The 19,520-nt window shown below is 34.9% G+C and overlaps 1 protein-coding gene across 1 annotated transcript; it reads left to right on the top strand.

Annotated features, from left to right (window-relative positions):
• The first annotated feature begins 16,522 nt into the window (after positions 1-16,522).
• Positions 16,523-19,317, top strand: LOC135629247 (calmodulin-binding protein 60 D-like). The gene is made up of 4 exons (XM_065136441.1): positions 16,523-17,124; positions 17,662-17,707; positions 18,055-18,574; positions 18,646-19,317. Exons 1-4 carry the CDS (start codon positions 16,523-16,525, stop codon positions 18,834-18,836), a joined length of 1,359 nt encoding a protein of 452 aa, XP_064992513.1. The 3' UTR covers positions 18,837-19,317.
• Positions 19,318-19,520: the final 203 nt, after the last annotated feature.

Below are 19,520 nucleotides of genomic sequence, written 5' to 3'. Positions count from 1 at the left end.
TACAGTGCGACCAACGCAGTTGCCGAGTGACATCTCTCTGCATATGCAAGGGTCGTCGATGCAGATGCTAAGCGGTGCCACTTTGCATCTACGTCGATGCGACGTAGTTGCCGAGCTAAAGGGCCATCGATGCATATGTCGAGCAGCATCGCTTTACATCTGCATCGGTGACCCTTTCCCCGCTCGGCAACTGCGCTGGTGTCAATGCATATGTATAGCGATCCTTATCTCTCATCGTCGCTCTCCTCATCCACAACAGTCACCTGCGGCATCGCCGTTTACCATCACTGACGTTGTTTACTATTACCAACTGGAACATTAAGATTACCTTTTTGCTCTTTATTTTTATATTTCCGTCGGTGAAATTAATGGCGTATGGATAAATTGACTTAGATGTTTCACTTTCGTAACTATAGGAATGCTAATGTAAATTTTTGAAGTGTAGGGACCGAGATACTAAAAATAGCTAACTATAGGGGATAATATGTAATTAGTTTGAAATCAAAGGTATATGCTAAAAATAGCTAACTTTACATGCCCATTTTAGAGTTCTGTAGACATATATATATATATATATATATATATATATATATATATATATATATATATATATATATATATATATATATATATATCTCGCAAGTAACTAAGATGTTGAAGAATTTTAAAGCCTTGGAAATACACGTGGGCCGACTTCATTGGAGACGTGCAGTCGTGTTGGGTGCGGTGCTCTCCAAACCAAACAGTTCACTTCACCATCCCCCGTAGCTCTTTTCCTCTTCTTTGTCCCTATCTCGAGGGTTAGTTGTGCTGCACTAATCAGCGAACAGTATCCTCGTAATGAGCCACACGTGTCTCTTCCGTGATCATCTCAAACAAGTACTTCGATTTCTGGCTCGGACGTGGACCGAAAGCCACACACAGCAAATTTACATGCCTTATGTCACCGACAGTCTCACCCTGGGCCCGCTCGAATAATCGACACGGCCAATCGAAATGAATGGCAAATTAACATCAATTCTTTTTCTTTCTCCTTTGACTATCAAAATGAATGACAAATTAATACTGTTTAGGATGTTGGTTTCATGTCCGAAACCATTTCTTTGTTAGTATGTAGAACAAAAGATCCATCGTCTCCGCAACCAACACTTAATATTCACAAAGACAATTGCTGAAGAAATACAAGGTTTACTTTTATTTAAGACTTTCTTATTTTTCTTTTCTAAATACTGTAATCTCTATTTGTATTTTATCTCCCATAAATAAAATCACATGATATCTCTTAGACAACTATTCATGACGAAATGGCTAAAATTTGATTAATGTTATGCAATAAAAGATCAAAATTTATGAAATTACATGGATGATGATCCTAGAGCTATATATTTCAGAGCCAAGAATAGTCTTTATGTTTGAATCACTCCATTGATGCTGTTGTTGCTTTGCTGGTAAGTATCGATACAAACTATTTCTTTTATTTATTTTACATAATTCGATAGGCCATTTTGACATTGTTGATTGTTGCAGAATTCTTTTTTTTTGCTTCAATGTCCATTGTTAATGGCCAAAAAATAAGTAGCATAATTTCATCAAAAGGTTACTAAGCTAATATTATAAAAATAATAGGTTGATTAATTCTGTTTTTTAAAGATGTGATGTGATCAACAGAAACATAAATGAGTATGAAAATTTAATGTCATTTTACCCATCTGATCATGATGAGAAACACTAATTTATGTATTAATTGTATGTATGCTCTGAATACTTGCTTGCTTGTTTCTTGTAAGATTAATTATATACTTATTTATTTATTTTATGTATTTTGGATGTGATCCCTTCTAAAATCTGGCTTTGATTACAATCATATTATTCCACATTGTAAGTGTCAAATGAGTTTTATTTATCATAATAGAGTAATATGGTGAACCATTAAAGAGAAAAAAAAAACATCTTGATAATTAAGGTCAAGAATTTATGTCTTGCTCTAAATAATTGGCTAATTATATTTGAATGAAAATAATTAAATTTTAATATAACATGTGTGTTTTATTATTCTAATACAAAATTTTCATAAGGCATCCCTGGAATCATGTGTTATCTCTTCCATGGTATTTCTAATAAGTCGTAATGCTTCAACTATTTGGGGTAGATGAATTCATTTTATGTTTGATCTCTGTTTATATCATTCATAAGACTTGTTTATTTTTTGAATATTTTATATAATTTTTTAGTTTAATCTTCTATTGCAGTCATGCCTAATCCCATATATAATATTACTTAAAAATATATTTAAAATAAAAATGATTTTTAAAGTATTCCTATAAGATAAGATTGATGTAAATTATAATCTTAAGAGTTAAATGTAACTTAAATATATTTAAAATAAAAATTGATTCTTTAAGCTATGTTGATGTAAGTTAGAATCTTAAGAATTAAATAGATGGTGATTGGAGGGTACCTTAAAATTATAAGGATAATAACTATATTTAGAGAGGTGTATTTATAATTTTGTGTCACTATGAAGGCAAATAAGAATTGAGACCGACTTCTCTTTTTGTCGCCTCTCTTCCGAAACCAAACCTGTTAGCATAAAATCTGTAATCATGCTATCCGTAATGCGAAAAAACTTTTATGCCAAGATTGAAATCAAATAAATTGGATCTAACAATATTACTATGCGTACATTTCTTATTGTTCAGAAGAATAAACCTTATTGATCTACAAGCGCTTAATCTTCGGATCTGAAATATCAATCTGTAAGGATCTACAAGGAGAACTAGATCCTTCTCTTCTCTTCCTATCTTTTCACAAGACCACCTAGATTGATGGATTAGGGAATTAGGGGAGATGAGAGAAAAACAATCTCTCAATTCCTGAGATGCTACTCAGATGCACTCTGATGCACACTTAGCCCCTGGAGGTCATGTCTATTTATAGGCGAGAGTAGAGGGTCTAGGATAAATTATTGGGATAGTTCCTCCCATCAAGGTTATCTTCTAAGGAATCCTACTTTAATATGGAATTCTTTTATATCAGCCAATAACTATAATCAAAATCCAATCATATCTATAATATATCTTACCTAATTAAATAGGGCCACATAATCTAACATTCTCCCACTTGGCCAATAAATTGGTAAGATAAAAAAGACTTAAAATCAAAAATAAATAAATAAAATTTATTTAAAAACAATTTGACTCAATTGGATTCTGAAATTTTTGAAAAAACTATATACACGCATGTGAATTTTAGAAAATAGGCCAATAAGTCAAATAATAATAATAATACTAAATTAAGCCTGACTAACAATGTAAGTCACAGCGGTTGTATGCCATTAATATCATACTTCCTTCTATGTACCATAATACTATTAGTCTTTCCTAATACAGTCCAAAATGACCCCTATAATTTATCTTGTCAAGATGATAATCCTGTCATCAGATTCAACCATAATATGTACATACATAATTGTGAATAGGATAGCAGAAACAAATAACTTTAAGTACGTAAGTAAGAATGTCAATTATAGTATCCACTCAAACATGCATCACTATATCCTTTATGGGTTGCTCACAAACCCAATCATAAGAACATGTTCTTTCAAAATACTTTAGACTATAAGTCCTAAATGAATGGATCAGCAATCAATACAGTGGAACTCAAGTAATTAATTGACATTATATGTTTCTGGACTCATCTTCTCTAACTATCAAGTAATTTATACCATAATGCATATAGATACAATAGTACTTGTCATTCTTAGAGAAGAAAACTACTGCAATATCATAAAATATCTTCAACGACTTGGTAATTGAATCTGACTACACCAAATCCTGAGATAAAAATTTTGTAGTTAAAAATTTGATTAGTGGCCTCAAAGCATCTCATAAAATCAACTTCTATTATTAATAATAATAAATTACCTCTCTAATTGATATAGATATTAATCATAAGGTGAACGTCCTATTATCGAGGTAATTTATACAATCAACATCTGAAAAATACTATTATTTCAAGCTAATATAATTTCATACATGTGAGTATATAATCCTTTGTCCCTTCCGGATATCTTATTACTTTCTCTATAGTCCTTTAATGTTTTTATTTCTAGGTAACTCCAATATATACCCAACATTTTAATTGTAAAAATTGATATCTTTTCTAACAGAAGCTTGAGCATAGACTTCCAACTACGCATATATAAAGAATATCTTCTTTATCTAATTCTTTTCAAGTCATTTTAAAGTATTTACTATTAACTGAAACTTTATTTTTATGATTGACTAAACAAAGATGTATATTAAAATATTTTCAAGACTCGGTTGATATATCCTTTCTAACACAATCTTCATAATCATTGAGGTCTATCCTTGAATTACTCAATATTAATAATATAATATGTCTCATTCATATCAACCATCTTAAAACTCTTAGTGACAAATTCTTGATTTAGTATAATAAATAAATATCATTATTGGTAAGGTAAAATATTATCCATATATAAGACCAATATAATAAACTTACTTCCATTGATATAAATACTGATTAATAGTATTTATCTTAAATTTGAAATAATGATATCAAGAACCTTTATATATCATTATCTAGAAGCTTGTTTAAGGTCATAAATGGATTCCTAAATTTACATACCAAACTTTATATTTATTTTATTTTCTTTGTAAATCATTTAAAGTAACCCATATAAAGCTAGATTTTTTTAAAAAATATTTTCATATAATTATGATATAATTCAAACTCATAATGAATCACTAATGTCATGATGATTCTTAACGAGTTCATTAAAAATCTCGTTATGATCAATACATTCTTTATGAGTAAAACTTTTAACCAAAAGTTTGACTATTATATCGTTCGATATTATCCTTTGAGTCACATTTATATAATAGACCCTTTTACTATTATTGGACAATTCGATAAATTTATCAAACATCATTCTGGTTATTGATTTTAACTCTTCTTTTATTGCATCATATTATTTTTCAGAATCATTACTTTTCATGACCCATGACAAAAATAAGGGATCTATTCTGATTCCTATATCATAATATAATTCTTGTAGATATGTAATATAATAATCATAAATGATATGATTCCTTTCCCTTTGAGATATTCTTAAAGTTATTAATTATGGTTGTTCTACAAGACTATTAATAATGATATCAATATAATGTGGGAGTTTAGTAATGTTATTTTGTTGTTTACTTTTATCAAATCATTTAATGATTTGAGTAACAACAATCTCTCGAATAATAAAGGAGTATTAACTTGTATCTCCTCTATATCAATATTAAATTTTGAGAATTTCACTCTCACTGATTTGTTATTTTATAGGAATCTTACATTACCAGATTTAATTATCCTCGTACTATGATTAGAGCAATAAGATATGTACCCCTTTTAAACTTTTCTGAATAGATAATAAAATATTCAGAATTAATTATTAAATCTAATTTTCTTTTATGTGAGTTGAAGATCCTTATCTCCATAGGAGAATCTCAAATATGTAAATATTTTAAGTCAGATTTTCTATGATTTTATAACTTAAAAAAAGTCATGTAATTTACTTACTAGAAACACCATTCAAGATATACATAGTTTTTCTTGGAGCTTCTTCTCACATTGATTTGGGTACAAAAGAATAACTTATCATTGCTCTTAACCATATTTATAAGGTACGATGATATCTTTTAGCAATTATATTCTGCTGTAACATATCTGGTAAATCATATACCTTATTTTTCTAAGAATCTAGCAAAAAAATTATAATTGGGTTCATTATAAATACCATAAAATTTATCACCTTTGTTAGATATGATGATCTTGACTTTTCTATCTAATTGTCTATTAACTTCATTTATATACACTTCAAGAGTGTAAACGGTCATAGACTTTACATGAATTAGATATATATAATCATATCTCAAAAGATTATTTATATAGTGATAAAATATCTCTATTTAATGAGGCAAAAGCATATAGTGATAAACATAACCTCAAGGAGTTTATAAAACTATATTTCACTTCAATATTTAATTGTAAGATCATTATAAACTTATGATTCATATTAATTCTGTATTGACTATTATACATAATTCAAAGGTTAATTTTATTAAATCACAATAAGTTTACAACCACCAAAAGAGAAATAATATTTTAATAATTCTAGGTAAAGAACTCAAATTACCAGAATTATAAGAAGCATAATCCTCAAGATTTATCAAATTGAACCATCTTTAGATATAAGCGATAAATACAAACTAATATCGCTTTTACTTTAAGATGATTTCCTATAATGATAAATATCTCATTCTCTTTTGGTTTTATCCCTCTTCATTTTTTTTTATAAATATTTATTATTGGTAACATATGATGAAGCATCAAATTAATACATCAATAATATATATAATATTTGATTTGAATCATATAAAGGTTATATTTATACCTTTTTCATTTCAAATCAAATCATATAGTATATTTCTTCTTCACAAAACTTTATTTGCTACAAAAGTAACACTTTATTGTGAAGATATTCTTTTATGAGTTTATATAGTAATTATAAACTCAGGTGGACTTACGCTTCATCCTTATTTTAGTGTTATCTACTCCCTGAGTAATACTCAAAATATTATAAGTTTTGAGCTTACAGCTTTATCATTTATTTTGAGGATATAATCTTAAATTCCTCAAATACTACAACTAATGACTTATCGGATAATTTAAATTGATCCTTAGATATTCTCATGCGCTAGTTGTAAACTATACTGAAGTCTAAGTATCATAAAATTGAGTCTTTCATACATTTCTTGATCAGTCACCTCAATTATTTATTTCATAGAACTTTCAATAATTAATATTATGTTCTGTTCAATTAATCCGATCAAGGTCTCACTCACTCAATACAACTTGTATATGCTCATGCTCAAGCCATTTATTTCAGAAAGTATAGGAACATTTACAGAAATACAATAAAGGATGTGCCACTATAATAATATAACATTAATGCTTTGAGTTTCCAAAATATGATGAACTATTGATATCATCTATATTTCACCTTTGGGTGAAATATTGATATATCTAGTGTTCACTCAAAATCACTTACGGAGGACTGATACCATTCTTATGGAATAGTGTTGTTACATTTAGGTATACAACTCTAAACTACAAGAATATCCAAAACAGTATCATCCTACCCCATCACACAACTATTTGAAATAGATTCTCCGTTGGGATTATCTAAATCTCATAATTATATGTGTCATCGTAAATATTATTTTATTTAATATCATTTAGGATGAATTACATAATGTATTTTATAGATTATTGGTCCGGGTCACTTTGGTGGCTGCAAAACCAATAAAAAAGATAAAATACAATCTAAAATATCCCATAAATGATATGAACTTTATTGTAATTCATGTCTCATGAGCCTATCATCCCAGGGTATTTTGATAACTACCGATCAGATAAAACTTAGAAAGATAAATTACAAATAATATTCGCTAAAATTTTGATTCGCCATTATGAATATTATTTTATTTAATATCATTTAGGACTAATTTCATAATGTATTTTATAAATTCTTGGTCTAGGTCACTTTAGTGGCTGTAGGACCAATACAAAAATATAAAATACAATCTAAAATGTCCTATAAATAATAAGACCTTTATTGTAATTCACATATCATAAGTCTATCATCTCATGCTACTTTAGCAACTACAAGTCAGATAAAACTTAGGGAGATAAATTACAAATAATATTCATCAAATTTTTTTAATTTATGTTAAGCAATTCAAAAATAGAATAACAACCATAATAATTATTGAACATTAATACTAAGTAGTTCAATAATAGAATAACAATCATAATAATTATTGAACATTAATGCTAAGCAGCTCAATAATAGAATAATAACCATAATAATTATTGAACATTAATCAGCAAAACTCATATGATAATCATGATAACATATAAATCATGCCTTCATGTGAAAGATAAATATTATTTCATAATTTTAAATATTTACATATGAATAACTAAATAAATATCCAAAAACAATCCACATATATAATCAATAATTCATATGAGTAAACTATAAAGTAATCCATAATTTATAGTTTTTTAATAAAAAATTAAATCCAGTTAAATAACCAAAATATAATCATGATTAAATTCAATCATAATTATAATAAATCATATTTATCAATTTTATAATTGAGAATATAACTTAAAATTCTCAATTTCATAAGAATAAAATTGTAAATATATGATAGGATATAAACTGAAATTAAGAAATTCACAAAGGGTAGAACTGTAATTTAGTAAAAATTAGACCCGAGGGTAAAACTATAAATATGTTGACAGAACATAAACTGGAATTATGAAATTTACCAAGAGCAGAATTGTAATTTTATAAAATCCTAGCCTTGAGGTCAAAACGATAATTATGCCAAAAACCCTAATCTGCCTTGCTGCCACCTGTGCGTGCGGCACGACGAGAATCCCGCACCGCCTGTGAACCTGGTGCCTGCAGAAGGGCGGTGGCCGTAGATGGCGGCAGCCGCTGCCCCTGTGGACAAAGGGCAGCGGTAGTGGCCGCTCCAAGGCGACGACCAAGCATGGGCAGGAACCACGACAGCCGCGCGCAGGTAGTGGTAGTGGTTGCGTGCGGGCACAAGCGGCACAGGCAGTGCCGCAGCATGGCAACCGCGCACCGATGGCGGTCGCGCGTGGGTAGGCCATGCACAAGAGGTGCGGGATTCCCGTGGTGCCGCCACCGCTCGTAAGTGGACCGCTGCTAGTGCAAGACCGTGATGCACGGCTACGGGTTGATACATGGCCCTTCGTCGACAACAATCAACAAAGATGATCGTCTCAATAACATCGATGATAGTAAACAATAAATTCATCGATCAAACATAAAATTATGCATTGCTCATAAATAGTAATAGAGCAAATCATATAGAAAAAAAACAGATCAATAACATCCGACGAATCATTCAGGCATCGTAAAGAAAAATAATAGATCTAATATATTTGATCTCAAGAACCTGATACCAATTGTTGGCATAAAATCTATAATCATGCTATCTGTAATACAGAAAATTTTTTATGCCAAGATTGAAATCAAATAAATTGGATCTAACAATATTACAATGCGTACCTTTCTTATTATTCAGAAGAATAAACCTTATCTGATCTACAAGCGCTTCATCTTTGGATCTGAAATATCAATCTGCAAGGATCTGCAAGGAGAACTAGATCCTTCTCGTCTCTTCCTATCTTTTCATAGGACCACCTAGATTGATGGATTAGGGGAGATGAGAGAAAAACCTTAATATCTCAATTGTTGAGATGCTACTTAGATGCACTCTGATGCACACTTAGCCCCTGGAGGTCCTATCTATTTATAGGCGAGAGCAAAGGGTCTAGGATAAGTTGATAGGAGAGTTCCTCCCATCAAGGTTATCTCCTAAGGAATCCTACTTTAACATGGACTTCTTTTATATTTGCTGATAACCATAATCAAAATCCAATCATATCTATAATATATCTTATCTAATTAAATAAAGCCACATAATCTAACAAAACCCCCAATCCTTACTCTCGATCTCGAGCTCTCTTGATGGTATTCCTCAAAACCCTAAGATTCATGTGCCAAGGAACCCCCGGAGGCATAGGGAACCAGGGGCACCGTAGCGATAAGAAGCACGATGGCGACAAAAAGGACAAAAGTTCGAGTCGGCGAGGTCATTGTCCCGGGTTGGACGGAAGCAATGCAGGTAGAAGGGTTCTTAGGTTGGTGCCTGGCTCCCCACCGTCACCTCGTTGTCTAAGTGCCACTTTCGTATCCTCAAACTTGGAGGAGCTCAACGATGAGAACCATGCCATTGTTTCATCATCGATCGAAACGAAGTACTATGTTAGGATCCTATCTTTTGTCGACAAGGATCAACTAGAACTGGAATTTGCCATTCTTATGCACAATAAGGTCAGTTTTACTGGTTTAATGATTTTGGTTTGGTCGCATGATCTCAGATTGGTGAAGATTTTTAGTGTTTACAGTGCAAATTGGTTGTGATTTTCTTTATATACCTAATTTACTAGTATTCTGTTAAAAATCTAGTATTTAGGCTCACCGAATTTGGTTAGCTGAAGATTTGATGTTCGAGTGATCTGTGGTCAATTTTTGTGAAAGAAAATTTCTTTCATTGTGAAGCCTTTGTGGGAATCATACGTTTGCCCACATATTTTCTATAATCGGGGTATCTTAAATTTCCAAAAGTTAAGAATATAACAAAAGAATTGAAGTCTAGAAGGAAAATTTAGGCACATTTTGCTAGGATAAATGGTATTATATTAGATTCATGTGCTGGACTGTAAGATATCCAAATTCTGATGCATAATGCCTGCTTAAGAATCATCATGTTTTTTTCTTCTTAAGTACTTTGTTTCTTTTGAATGTATCTAAATGTTTGTGTGTTGAGTCACTCAATAGCCGCTCCCTCAGATTGATCAACCAGTAACACTGATTGCTATTTTTGCTCATTTCTTGACCTCAGCCAAGTTTTGATAGTCACAACTGCTATGTTGATGAACACTATCTTCCAACTCTATTGAATGTAAGTACATTAGATCATTTTGTATTTTGGCTTTCCTGAGTAATAGCTTATTTGGGAATTTAATAGTATCAATAACCAGACAGGACATTTCGTCATCCTACAGATGGTGGATCATACTGGAATTGCCAATTGGTCCGTGACGCATGTTGATTGGTCTGAAGGAAAGTGGCATCCAAAAACATATCAAGTAGAAGATGTCATTTTTGAGCTCCTGAAGAACATTTCAGTAAACATTCTCTTTTTCAAAAATTCATACTTTGGAATGTCCAGATGCCTCTAAATTCTTATTGGGTGATATGGGTTTTGTTGACAGTCTATTAACGAGAGTTACCATGTTAGGAAAGGGGTAAATCTTTTAGAACTTATGTTTATATACGCTGATTCTTTCCTTTTTCTCTCTCCCGTACGACTACTCATCACGTGAATCGCACATTTTTTGGATCCGCTTCACTTGAAGATCCGATTCCAGTTGAACTAAACGCGGCCTATATATACATATAACCCCAGTCTCCCCCCTCCCCCTCCCGGTCTCGCTCTCTCTTCTCTTCCTCCTTCGATCTCTCTCCCTCTCTCCGTGTTTGCCTTCGCCGTCCTTGGTCAATCCTCCTCCGTGCCCTCCTCTCTCTCTATCTATCTTCGGGCGAAGATGAAGCGGCCGGTGAAGTTCATCGCCGACCCTAGGGCACGGCGCACCGCGTTCAAGAAGAGGAGGGCCTGCTTCCTCAAGAAGGCCTATGAGCTCTCCACTCTCACCGCCACCGACGTCGCCGCCATCTCCTTCGCTCCACATGATGCACCTCCCGGCGCCGTCCCCGACCTCCTCACCTGGCCTCAGGACCGGAAAGAGGTGGTCCGCATTATCCGCCGCCTCCCTAAGTTCGGCGACGGCGCCGGTCCCGGCATCAATAAAACGCCGAAAATCAAGCCCCCGGAGGAGGTTGCGGTCGACCAGGCTTGGGACGACCAAGGGGCGCTTTGGACCATCGTGAGGTCCCTGCTGGAACCAGAGATCCTGGCCCTGAGAAATAGCGGAACTAAGTTACCGGAGGAACCGGAGTGCTCGAGCTCCCATCACATCCGAGGGCTTCAAGAACCTCTTCCTCCTCCTCCTCCTCTCGCGGCGGCGATCGTCGACGATGCCTCCGATCCCACTGCCATGAGGATTCACGAGCTCCTGAGTATGCCCGATACCTTCTACGGGAACGATGAGGCCTCCTTCGCTGAGTTGCAGCACCTTATGGAACAAGAGTAGACCAGCAACATCTGCGATAACTTCTTCAGCTACAAGGAAACTGGGTATTTTTTTTCTTTTTATTGCGAAGGTGGATACACAGTCAAAATCTGTCCTCTGATTCGACGAGCAATAAATCAGCTTCTTTTCAAACAAAATCGTGCAAAATCGTGCAACCAGAGTGCCAAATAGATGACTTGCATACACCATTGTTTCATACTTGTTCACCTCTCACTACTTCTTTACATTTAGATTAGCTCAAGAAATAATAAGATTTTCTTATGCATTTTGTCTTTCAGAAAAGAGTTACTTGACAGCAGTATCCAATTTTAGGCTTTGAGCCAATGATCTAACACTAGCAGAGTTAAGAACTGCTTTCATATTTTATCCATTCTCAATCAGTGCCATCTTGTGTTTCAATGGGTCATAGAGGAACTCTCAATTGTTCATCTCCTTATAAGTACATTTATAAGAGATGAATTATCCTACTTTGCTTTGATCATATGTTTTAATTGTTTATTTTTGGGGTTTTAAGTATGCTGTCTGCAGTCCTATCACAATCACTTTTGCCTCGAGTGCAGGTATGTCTTTGGCAGGCATATTAATCTACCAAGTTAGCTGTTTTTAAATGTTTATGCTTGCCTTTACTCTGAACTATAACCTACATTGTCTTATATTATCTTGGCATTTCTGTAGTTTGACAAGTATCATTTTCAGTTTAGGCTTTTATTCATGATTATTCAATTTTAGCACCTAATTCATGATTGTTACATTATACTAATACATCTACTGTGCCTCCTTTTTTTCTATTGGACATCGTGTCTCGTAGTCAGCCTTAACAACTTTAACTCGATGAACATTGTCAAATTATTTCTCGATATAATATTGCCCATGCTAATGGATAAGGGAACCAAACATATGCTTTATTTCTCTGGCTGAACTTGCCAATTAATTAAGCATTATCATTCGAGTGCTGAACATTGACTTATAGTTTAATGAAAAGGATTAATGGAGGTGAAGTCCTATAATATTGATGTGAAAAATGAGACCATGGGAAAATGGAAAGCTTATTTGAATTATCTGTAGCAATATGAATCAGTGAAATCTAAAAATGCTCTTTGTTAAGGATCAATTTTCCAGTGGTTTGGACTGACCATTGACTGATGCATCTCATCATCAAGACTCCCAATTTCTAGTTTTGGTGGTATTCGACAGTTGCAAAATTCATTTAAATATAGATCGACATAATATTTAGGAACTTTAAGACCAGAAGGGTGGATGAAGAACTCATTCATACATAATATCCTTATAAGTGCACTAATAAGATGCATAAAGCAGACTCGCACTATAATTTCTTCATTCATATTGCTTATGGCAGATAAATTGATGAGTTTCTTTAAGCTAAGGCAAAACTGAGGCTATGCATTCTATGAAACCAAGTTATAATTAAGTGTACTATCTTATTTTCGTTCTATACTATAAGAATTCAAGAGGAGTGTAACTGGATTTATGTGATAAACATGAAAATGTCCCGAGGATATAAATAAACAAACTGTTCTACTATCGTTGGTGTTTGCCAGTGATAGGTTTTCAATCTCTCCCTTATCAGAACAAGTTTAATTTTGCTGAGTGTTGGTTGCTAATGAAGAGTGATGTCTGGAGCAGAGAAAATTGGCTCAACATGGTCTCCAAAGATCTTTACATGGTAGAGGTAACTGAGGCCAACCTTTTGAGGTATTGGATCTTCTACTTATAATATGAAGAGATTTGTTTGCATATCTTGAGTAACAATGAAGCTTATGTGTTGCAATAGAGATGCACTAAACTATTTCTTAAACATTAGTTCAAAATATCAAGTTTATAGAGACATTAAAGGGCTTATTTATCCTATTTCACTCTGATCATATGGTCTAATTCTTTTCGGTTCTGAATACCGTGTCTAAATGCTGGTATGTCTTTTTCATATTCAATTACCAAAGATCACTATTTTGAATGTTTATGCTGGCTTTTACTTTGAACTATAACTTTTGTCTTAACATCATGTTTGCATTTCCTTTAGTTTGACTAGTATCATTTTCAATTTAGGCTTTTCATGGTTGCTAATTTTTGGCATCTAGAATTGATAGTTGTAATTAAATTTAGTTAATGAGATTAACTACAATAACATATATGTGTTAAGTATTTGTATTTCAAATTTCGAAGGGATCATACAAAAAAACCATTAACATTGCAAAAATCTGCATGCAATTTTCCAAATAAATAGAAACATAATTTAAACTTTTTAAATAAAATTAAGAAATAAAAAACTTACATCTACAAAAAGGGAATTATATTTTGGGATTTTTTGTTCAATGAGTTTTTCAGAGGGATCAGAGGATCACACTGGAATATGACATAATATAAAAAATAAGCAAAAAGTTATCAATTAAACCATTGACCTTCCAAATCTAATTTCATGAAAAAAACTTGAAAAAAGGTAATATTTCAGTTCAGATTGACTCTCATGAATCAAACTTGGCCAATCTACTATTACTGTTTTACTTGTGATTATTTGAGATTACTGGAGTTATAAGAAAGAGTGGAAAAAAAAGGGAAAGATGATGGCCTAAACTTCAACTGTCCCTAACATGCAACACTCCCCTAGCTGTGCTGTCGTGGCCCAAGCATGAACTCACCACAAATCCTTTTAATACTTACTGTAGAAAAAGTTACTTATACAAACAAATGATTTGCATAACTAAAATGATGAATTTCTCGTATGTCATTTATATATATTGTTGTTCATGTTACCACCAATTCTTTTTCTTTTTCCTCTAACTATCAAAATGAATGGCAAATTAACACTATTTAGGATGTTGGTTTCATGTTAATTAGTTCTCACATTAGTTCTGTGCTTGTAGTTAATCTGTGTTTGTTCTGTTCTTCCCCTTTAATTAACTTCTGATTTCTATTATGATATAGTTTTTGTATAATACATTCTTTTTGTAAAATAATTTTTCTTATACTCCTCAAATTTGTCTGAAGAAATGATTTTGCGTTGTTTTAGTTGCCTCTTAACCTGCAATGGCTTTGTTCACTCCATCAGGTCTTGTAATGCAGAAGGATTTACTGACTTCAAGTGATCGCTCGACGAGATGCCATCAAGCATCTATCTTTTCTCATTCAACTAGCAGTGTTGAGAACTTGCTCTTTCTCAGAGTACATCCTGTCTCCACCAATCTACTATGCAAACCATCATCTTTGACAAGACACCCTGAAGGAGGCCATTTTTAGATTTACCCATGAGTGGCAGCCAGTGCTATTTATTTGATTCTTAGAAGTTTTCAGCTTCATGTGGCAACAAGTTCTAGCTTGATGATGTCTGTGAATCTCAACAGTTTGTTCCAGATATTTTGAATAGAATATTTGAAATAGCAATTGAGATGGAAAAGATTGAGAAGAATTCATTGAGAAGCAAAATGCTGGAGGGGTATCTTATGGTAGCTCTATTTAAGCCATCAACATCAACCAGACTTTCCTTTGAGCCAGCTATAAAAAGGTTAGGAAGAGAAGGTTTTTATTACAAAAGAAGCACGTGAATTTTCTTCAGCCACGATGAGAAACTCTTGAAGGTATGATCTTAATCAAGGTCTGTCATACCGAATCGTACTGCTCGGTACGGGTGGTATGTACTGGTCCGACAGGCTGCTAGTCCTTGAGGGTGATTTTAGCAATGAAGACAATGATGATTGGACAGAAGAAGAGCTTGACAATCATGAGTTCTTAGAACTCGAAGGAAAAAGGCTTCTTTTGACTGGAGACTTATATGTCTCATCGAAAGAAGGTGTAGGAACCCTTGGAGAGCTCACATTTCCAGACAATTCTAGTTGGATACGGAGTAGGAAATTTAGGCTTGGATTGAAGATTGCTTCAGGTTTTTTTGATAGTATTTGAGTCCGTGAAGCGAAAACAGAAGCTTTCACTATGAAGGACCACAGAGGGGAATGTAGGTCAGCTTTGCACTATCTTTGGTTTCTTTTTCTCCATTTACCTAAGTTTTCTTTCTGATGTTTATAGTGTACAAGAAAGACTATCCACCTGAATTGAAAGTTGAAGTCTGAAGATTGGAAAAGATTGGTAAGGATGGTTCATTCCACAAGAGGTTGAATAAATATGGACTCTTTTCCCTTGCTTCAAAAATTATATATATATATATATATATATATATATATATATATATATATATATATATATATATATATATATATATATATGTTTTATTGGTGAGAATTCTGAAAACATTTTATGCTAAGAAGATAAATTTATTGTGTTTGTAATGAATGAGCACATCGCAACCTTTTCTCTCTCCCGTACGACTACTCATCACGTGAATCGCACATTTTTTGGATCCGCTTCACTTGAAGATCCGCTTCGAGTCGGTGTCGCATCGCACATGCTTCGGATCCGCTTCACTTGAAGATCCGATTCCAGTTGAACTAAACGCGGCCTATATATACATATAACCCCCGTCTCTTCCCTCCCACTCCCGCTCTCGCTCTCTCCTCTTCCTCTTCCTCCTTCGATCTCTCTCCCTCCCTCCGTGTTTGGCTTCGCCGTCCTTGGTCAATCCTCCTCCGTGCCCTTCTCTCTCTCTGTCTCTCTTCGGGCGAAGATGAAGCGGCCGGTGAAGTTCATCGCCGACTCTAGGGCACGGCGCACCGCGTTCAAGAAGAGGAGGGCCTGCTTCCTCAAGAAGGCCTATGAGCTCTCCACCCTCACCGCCACCGACGTCGCCGCCATCTCCTTCGCTCCACATGATGCACCTCCCGGCGCCGTCCCCGACCACCTCACCTGGCCTCAGGACCGGAAAGAGGTGGTCCGCATTATCCGCCGCCTCCCTAAGTACGGCGACGGCGCCGGTCCCGGCATCAATAAAACGCCGAAAATCAAGCCCCCGGAGGAGGTTGCGGTCGACCAGGCGTGGGACGACCAGGGGGCGCTTTGGACCATCGTGAGGTCCCTGCTGGAACCAGAGATCCTGGCCCTGAGAAATAGCGGAACTAAGTTACCGGAGGAACCGGAGTGCTCGAGCTCCCATCACATCCGAGGGCTTCAAGAACCTCTTCCTCCTCCTCCTCCTCTCGCGGCGGCGATCGTCGACGATGCCTCCGATCCCACTGCCATGAGGATTCACGAGCTCCTGAGTATGCCCGATACCTTCTACGGGAACGATGAGGCCTCCTTCGCTGAGTTGCTGCACCTGATGGAACAAGAGTAGACCAGCAACATCTGCGATAACTTCTTCAGCTACAAGGAAACTGGGTATTTTTTTTCTTTTTATTGCGAAGGTGGATACACAGTCAAAATCTGTCCTCTGATTCGACGAGCAATAAAATCAGCTTCTTTTCAAACAAAAATCGTGCAAAATTTTCCTGATAACATCTATTCAGCAACCAGAGTGCCAAATAGATGACTTGCATACACCATTGTTTCATACTTGTTCACCTCTCACTACTTCTTTACATTTAGATTAGCTCAAGAAATAATAAGATTTTCTTATGCATTTTGTCTTTCAGAAAAGAGTTACTTGACAGCAGTATCCAATTTTAGGCTTTTAGCCAATGATCTAACACTAGCGAGTTAAGAACTGCTTTCATATTTTATCCTTTCTCAATCAGTGCCATCTTGTGTTTCAATGGGTCATAGAGGAACTCTCAATTGTTCATCTCCTTATAAGTACATTTATAAGAGATGAATTATCCTACTTTGCTTTGATCATATGTTTTAATTGTTTATTTTTGTGGTTTTAAGTATGCTGTCTGCAGTCCTATCACAATCACTTTTGCTTCGAGTGCAGGTATGTCTTTGGCAGGCATATTCATCTACCAAGTTAGCTGTTTTTAAATGTTAATGCTTGCCTTTACTCTGAACTATAACCTGCATTGTCTTACATTATCTTGGCATTTACTGTAGTTTGACAAGTATCATTTTCAGTTTTAGCTTTTATTTATGATTATTCAATTTTGGCATTATTCAAGAATAAAGACTAGCATTATTCAAGAAGGCTTGTTGTTTTGCTTCAATCTTCTTGTTCTCCAATTTATCGAGTTTCCCTCAATGTTCACAGTTGGTGGGAAATTATGGTTTAACCAACTATGAAAATTCTTTACATGAATAATTTCTACTTATGTAATACTCTTTTAGGATCCTTCTGAATTCAAGAAATGCAGGTCTTCACCGAAGCAAATTGAAGGTCCTGATGGAAGAAATCTCCAGCTTCATTTTCGGACAAGACTATCCTTATCCCATTTTACTAGAGGAAAAGTAGAAGGGGAACAGGGAGCTGAAATTCATGTTGTGTTGATTGATGCAAACACTGGCCATGTTGTCACATCAGGACCTGAGTCATTTGCAAAACTAGAAGTTGTAGTCCTTGAGGGTGATTTTAGCAATGAAGACAATGATGATTGGACAGAAGAAGAGTTTGACAGTCATGTAGTGAAAGAACGCGAAGGAAAAATGCCTCTTTTGATTGGAGACTTATACGTCTCATGGAAAGAAGGTGTAGGAACCCTTGGAGAGCTCACATTTCCAGACAATTCTAGATGGATACGGAGTAGGAAATTTAGGCTTGGACTGAAGATTGCTTCAGGTTTTTGTGATGGTATTCGAGTCCGTGAAGCGAAAACAGAAGCTTTCACTGTGAAGGACCACAGAGGGGAATGTAGGTCAGCTTTGCACTATCTTTGGTTTCTTTTTCTCCATTTACCTAAGTTTTCTTTCTGATGTTTATAGTGTACAAGAAACACTATCCACCTGAATTGAAAGATAAAGTCTGGAGATTGGAAAAGATTGGTAAGGATGGTTCATTCCACAAGAGGTTGAATAAATATGGACTCTTTACAGTTGAAGACTTTCTCAGACTTGTTGTTAGGGATCCCCAGAAACTCCGCAAGGTAAGTTTTTGGTTTTCTTGTTTGCTGTAATGAGTCTCTTATTATCTCCATTGTTTGTGGATCTAATTTACTTCACAATGTAGGTTCTTGGAAGTGCCAATAAGATGTGGGAGAGTCTAGTGGAGCATGCCAGACTTGTGTCTTAAGTGGAAAGTACAATGTATATTATTCTGATGACACAAGGGATTTTGGTGCAATTTTCAATAACATTTATGAGTTTTGTGGCCTGATTGCTGGCGGGCAGTTCTATTCTGCTGAAAACCTGAATGACAATCAGAAGGTCAGAAGCGCGTCATTTTGCAAAATGACACTTAGACCTCGCTGTCTAAGTGCCGCCTCCACATCCTCAAGGTTGAGCGCGTCGAGGACTACCTCCTCAAGGAGGAGTTCGTCGCCAACCAGGAGCGCCTCCGTCCCCTGGAGTAGAAGAACGAGGAGGATCACTCCAAGTTCGATGATCTCCGGGAGTCGCCGATGAGCACCGGAAACCTGGAGGAGCTCATCGACGAGAACCATGCCATTGTTTCGTCATCGGTCGGAACGGAGTACTACGTTAGGATCCTATCTTTTGTCGACAAGGATCAACTGGAACTTGAATTTGCCATTCTTATGCATAACAATGTCAGTTTTACTAGTTTAATGATTTTGGTTTGGTCGCATGATCTCGGATTGGTGAAGATTTTTAGTGTTTAGGGTACGAATTGGTTGTGGTTT

The sequence above is a fragment of the Musa acuminata genome, chromosome BXJ3-1 (genome assembly GCF_036884655.1).
Source record: "Musa acuminata AAA Group cultivar baxijiao chromosome BXJ3-1, Cavendish_Baxijiao_AAA, whole genome shotgun sequence".
NCBI classification, from domain to species: Eukaryota; Viridiplantae; Streptophyta; class Magnoliopsida; order Zingiberales; family Musaceae; genus Musa; species Musa acuminata.
Note: the sequence above shows the minus strand (reverse complement) of the source record. Positions and strands in the feature narration are given on the sequence as shown.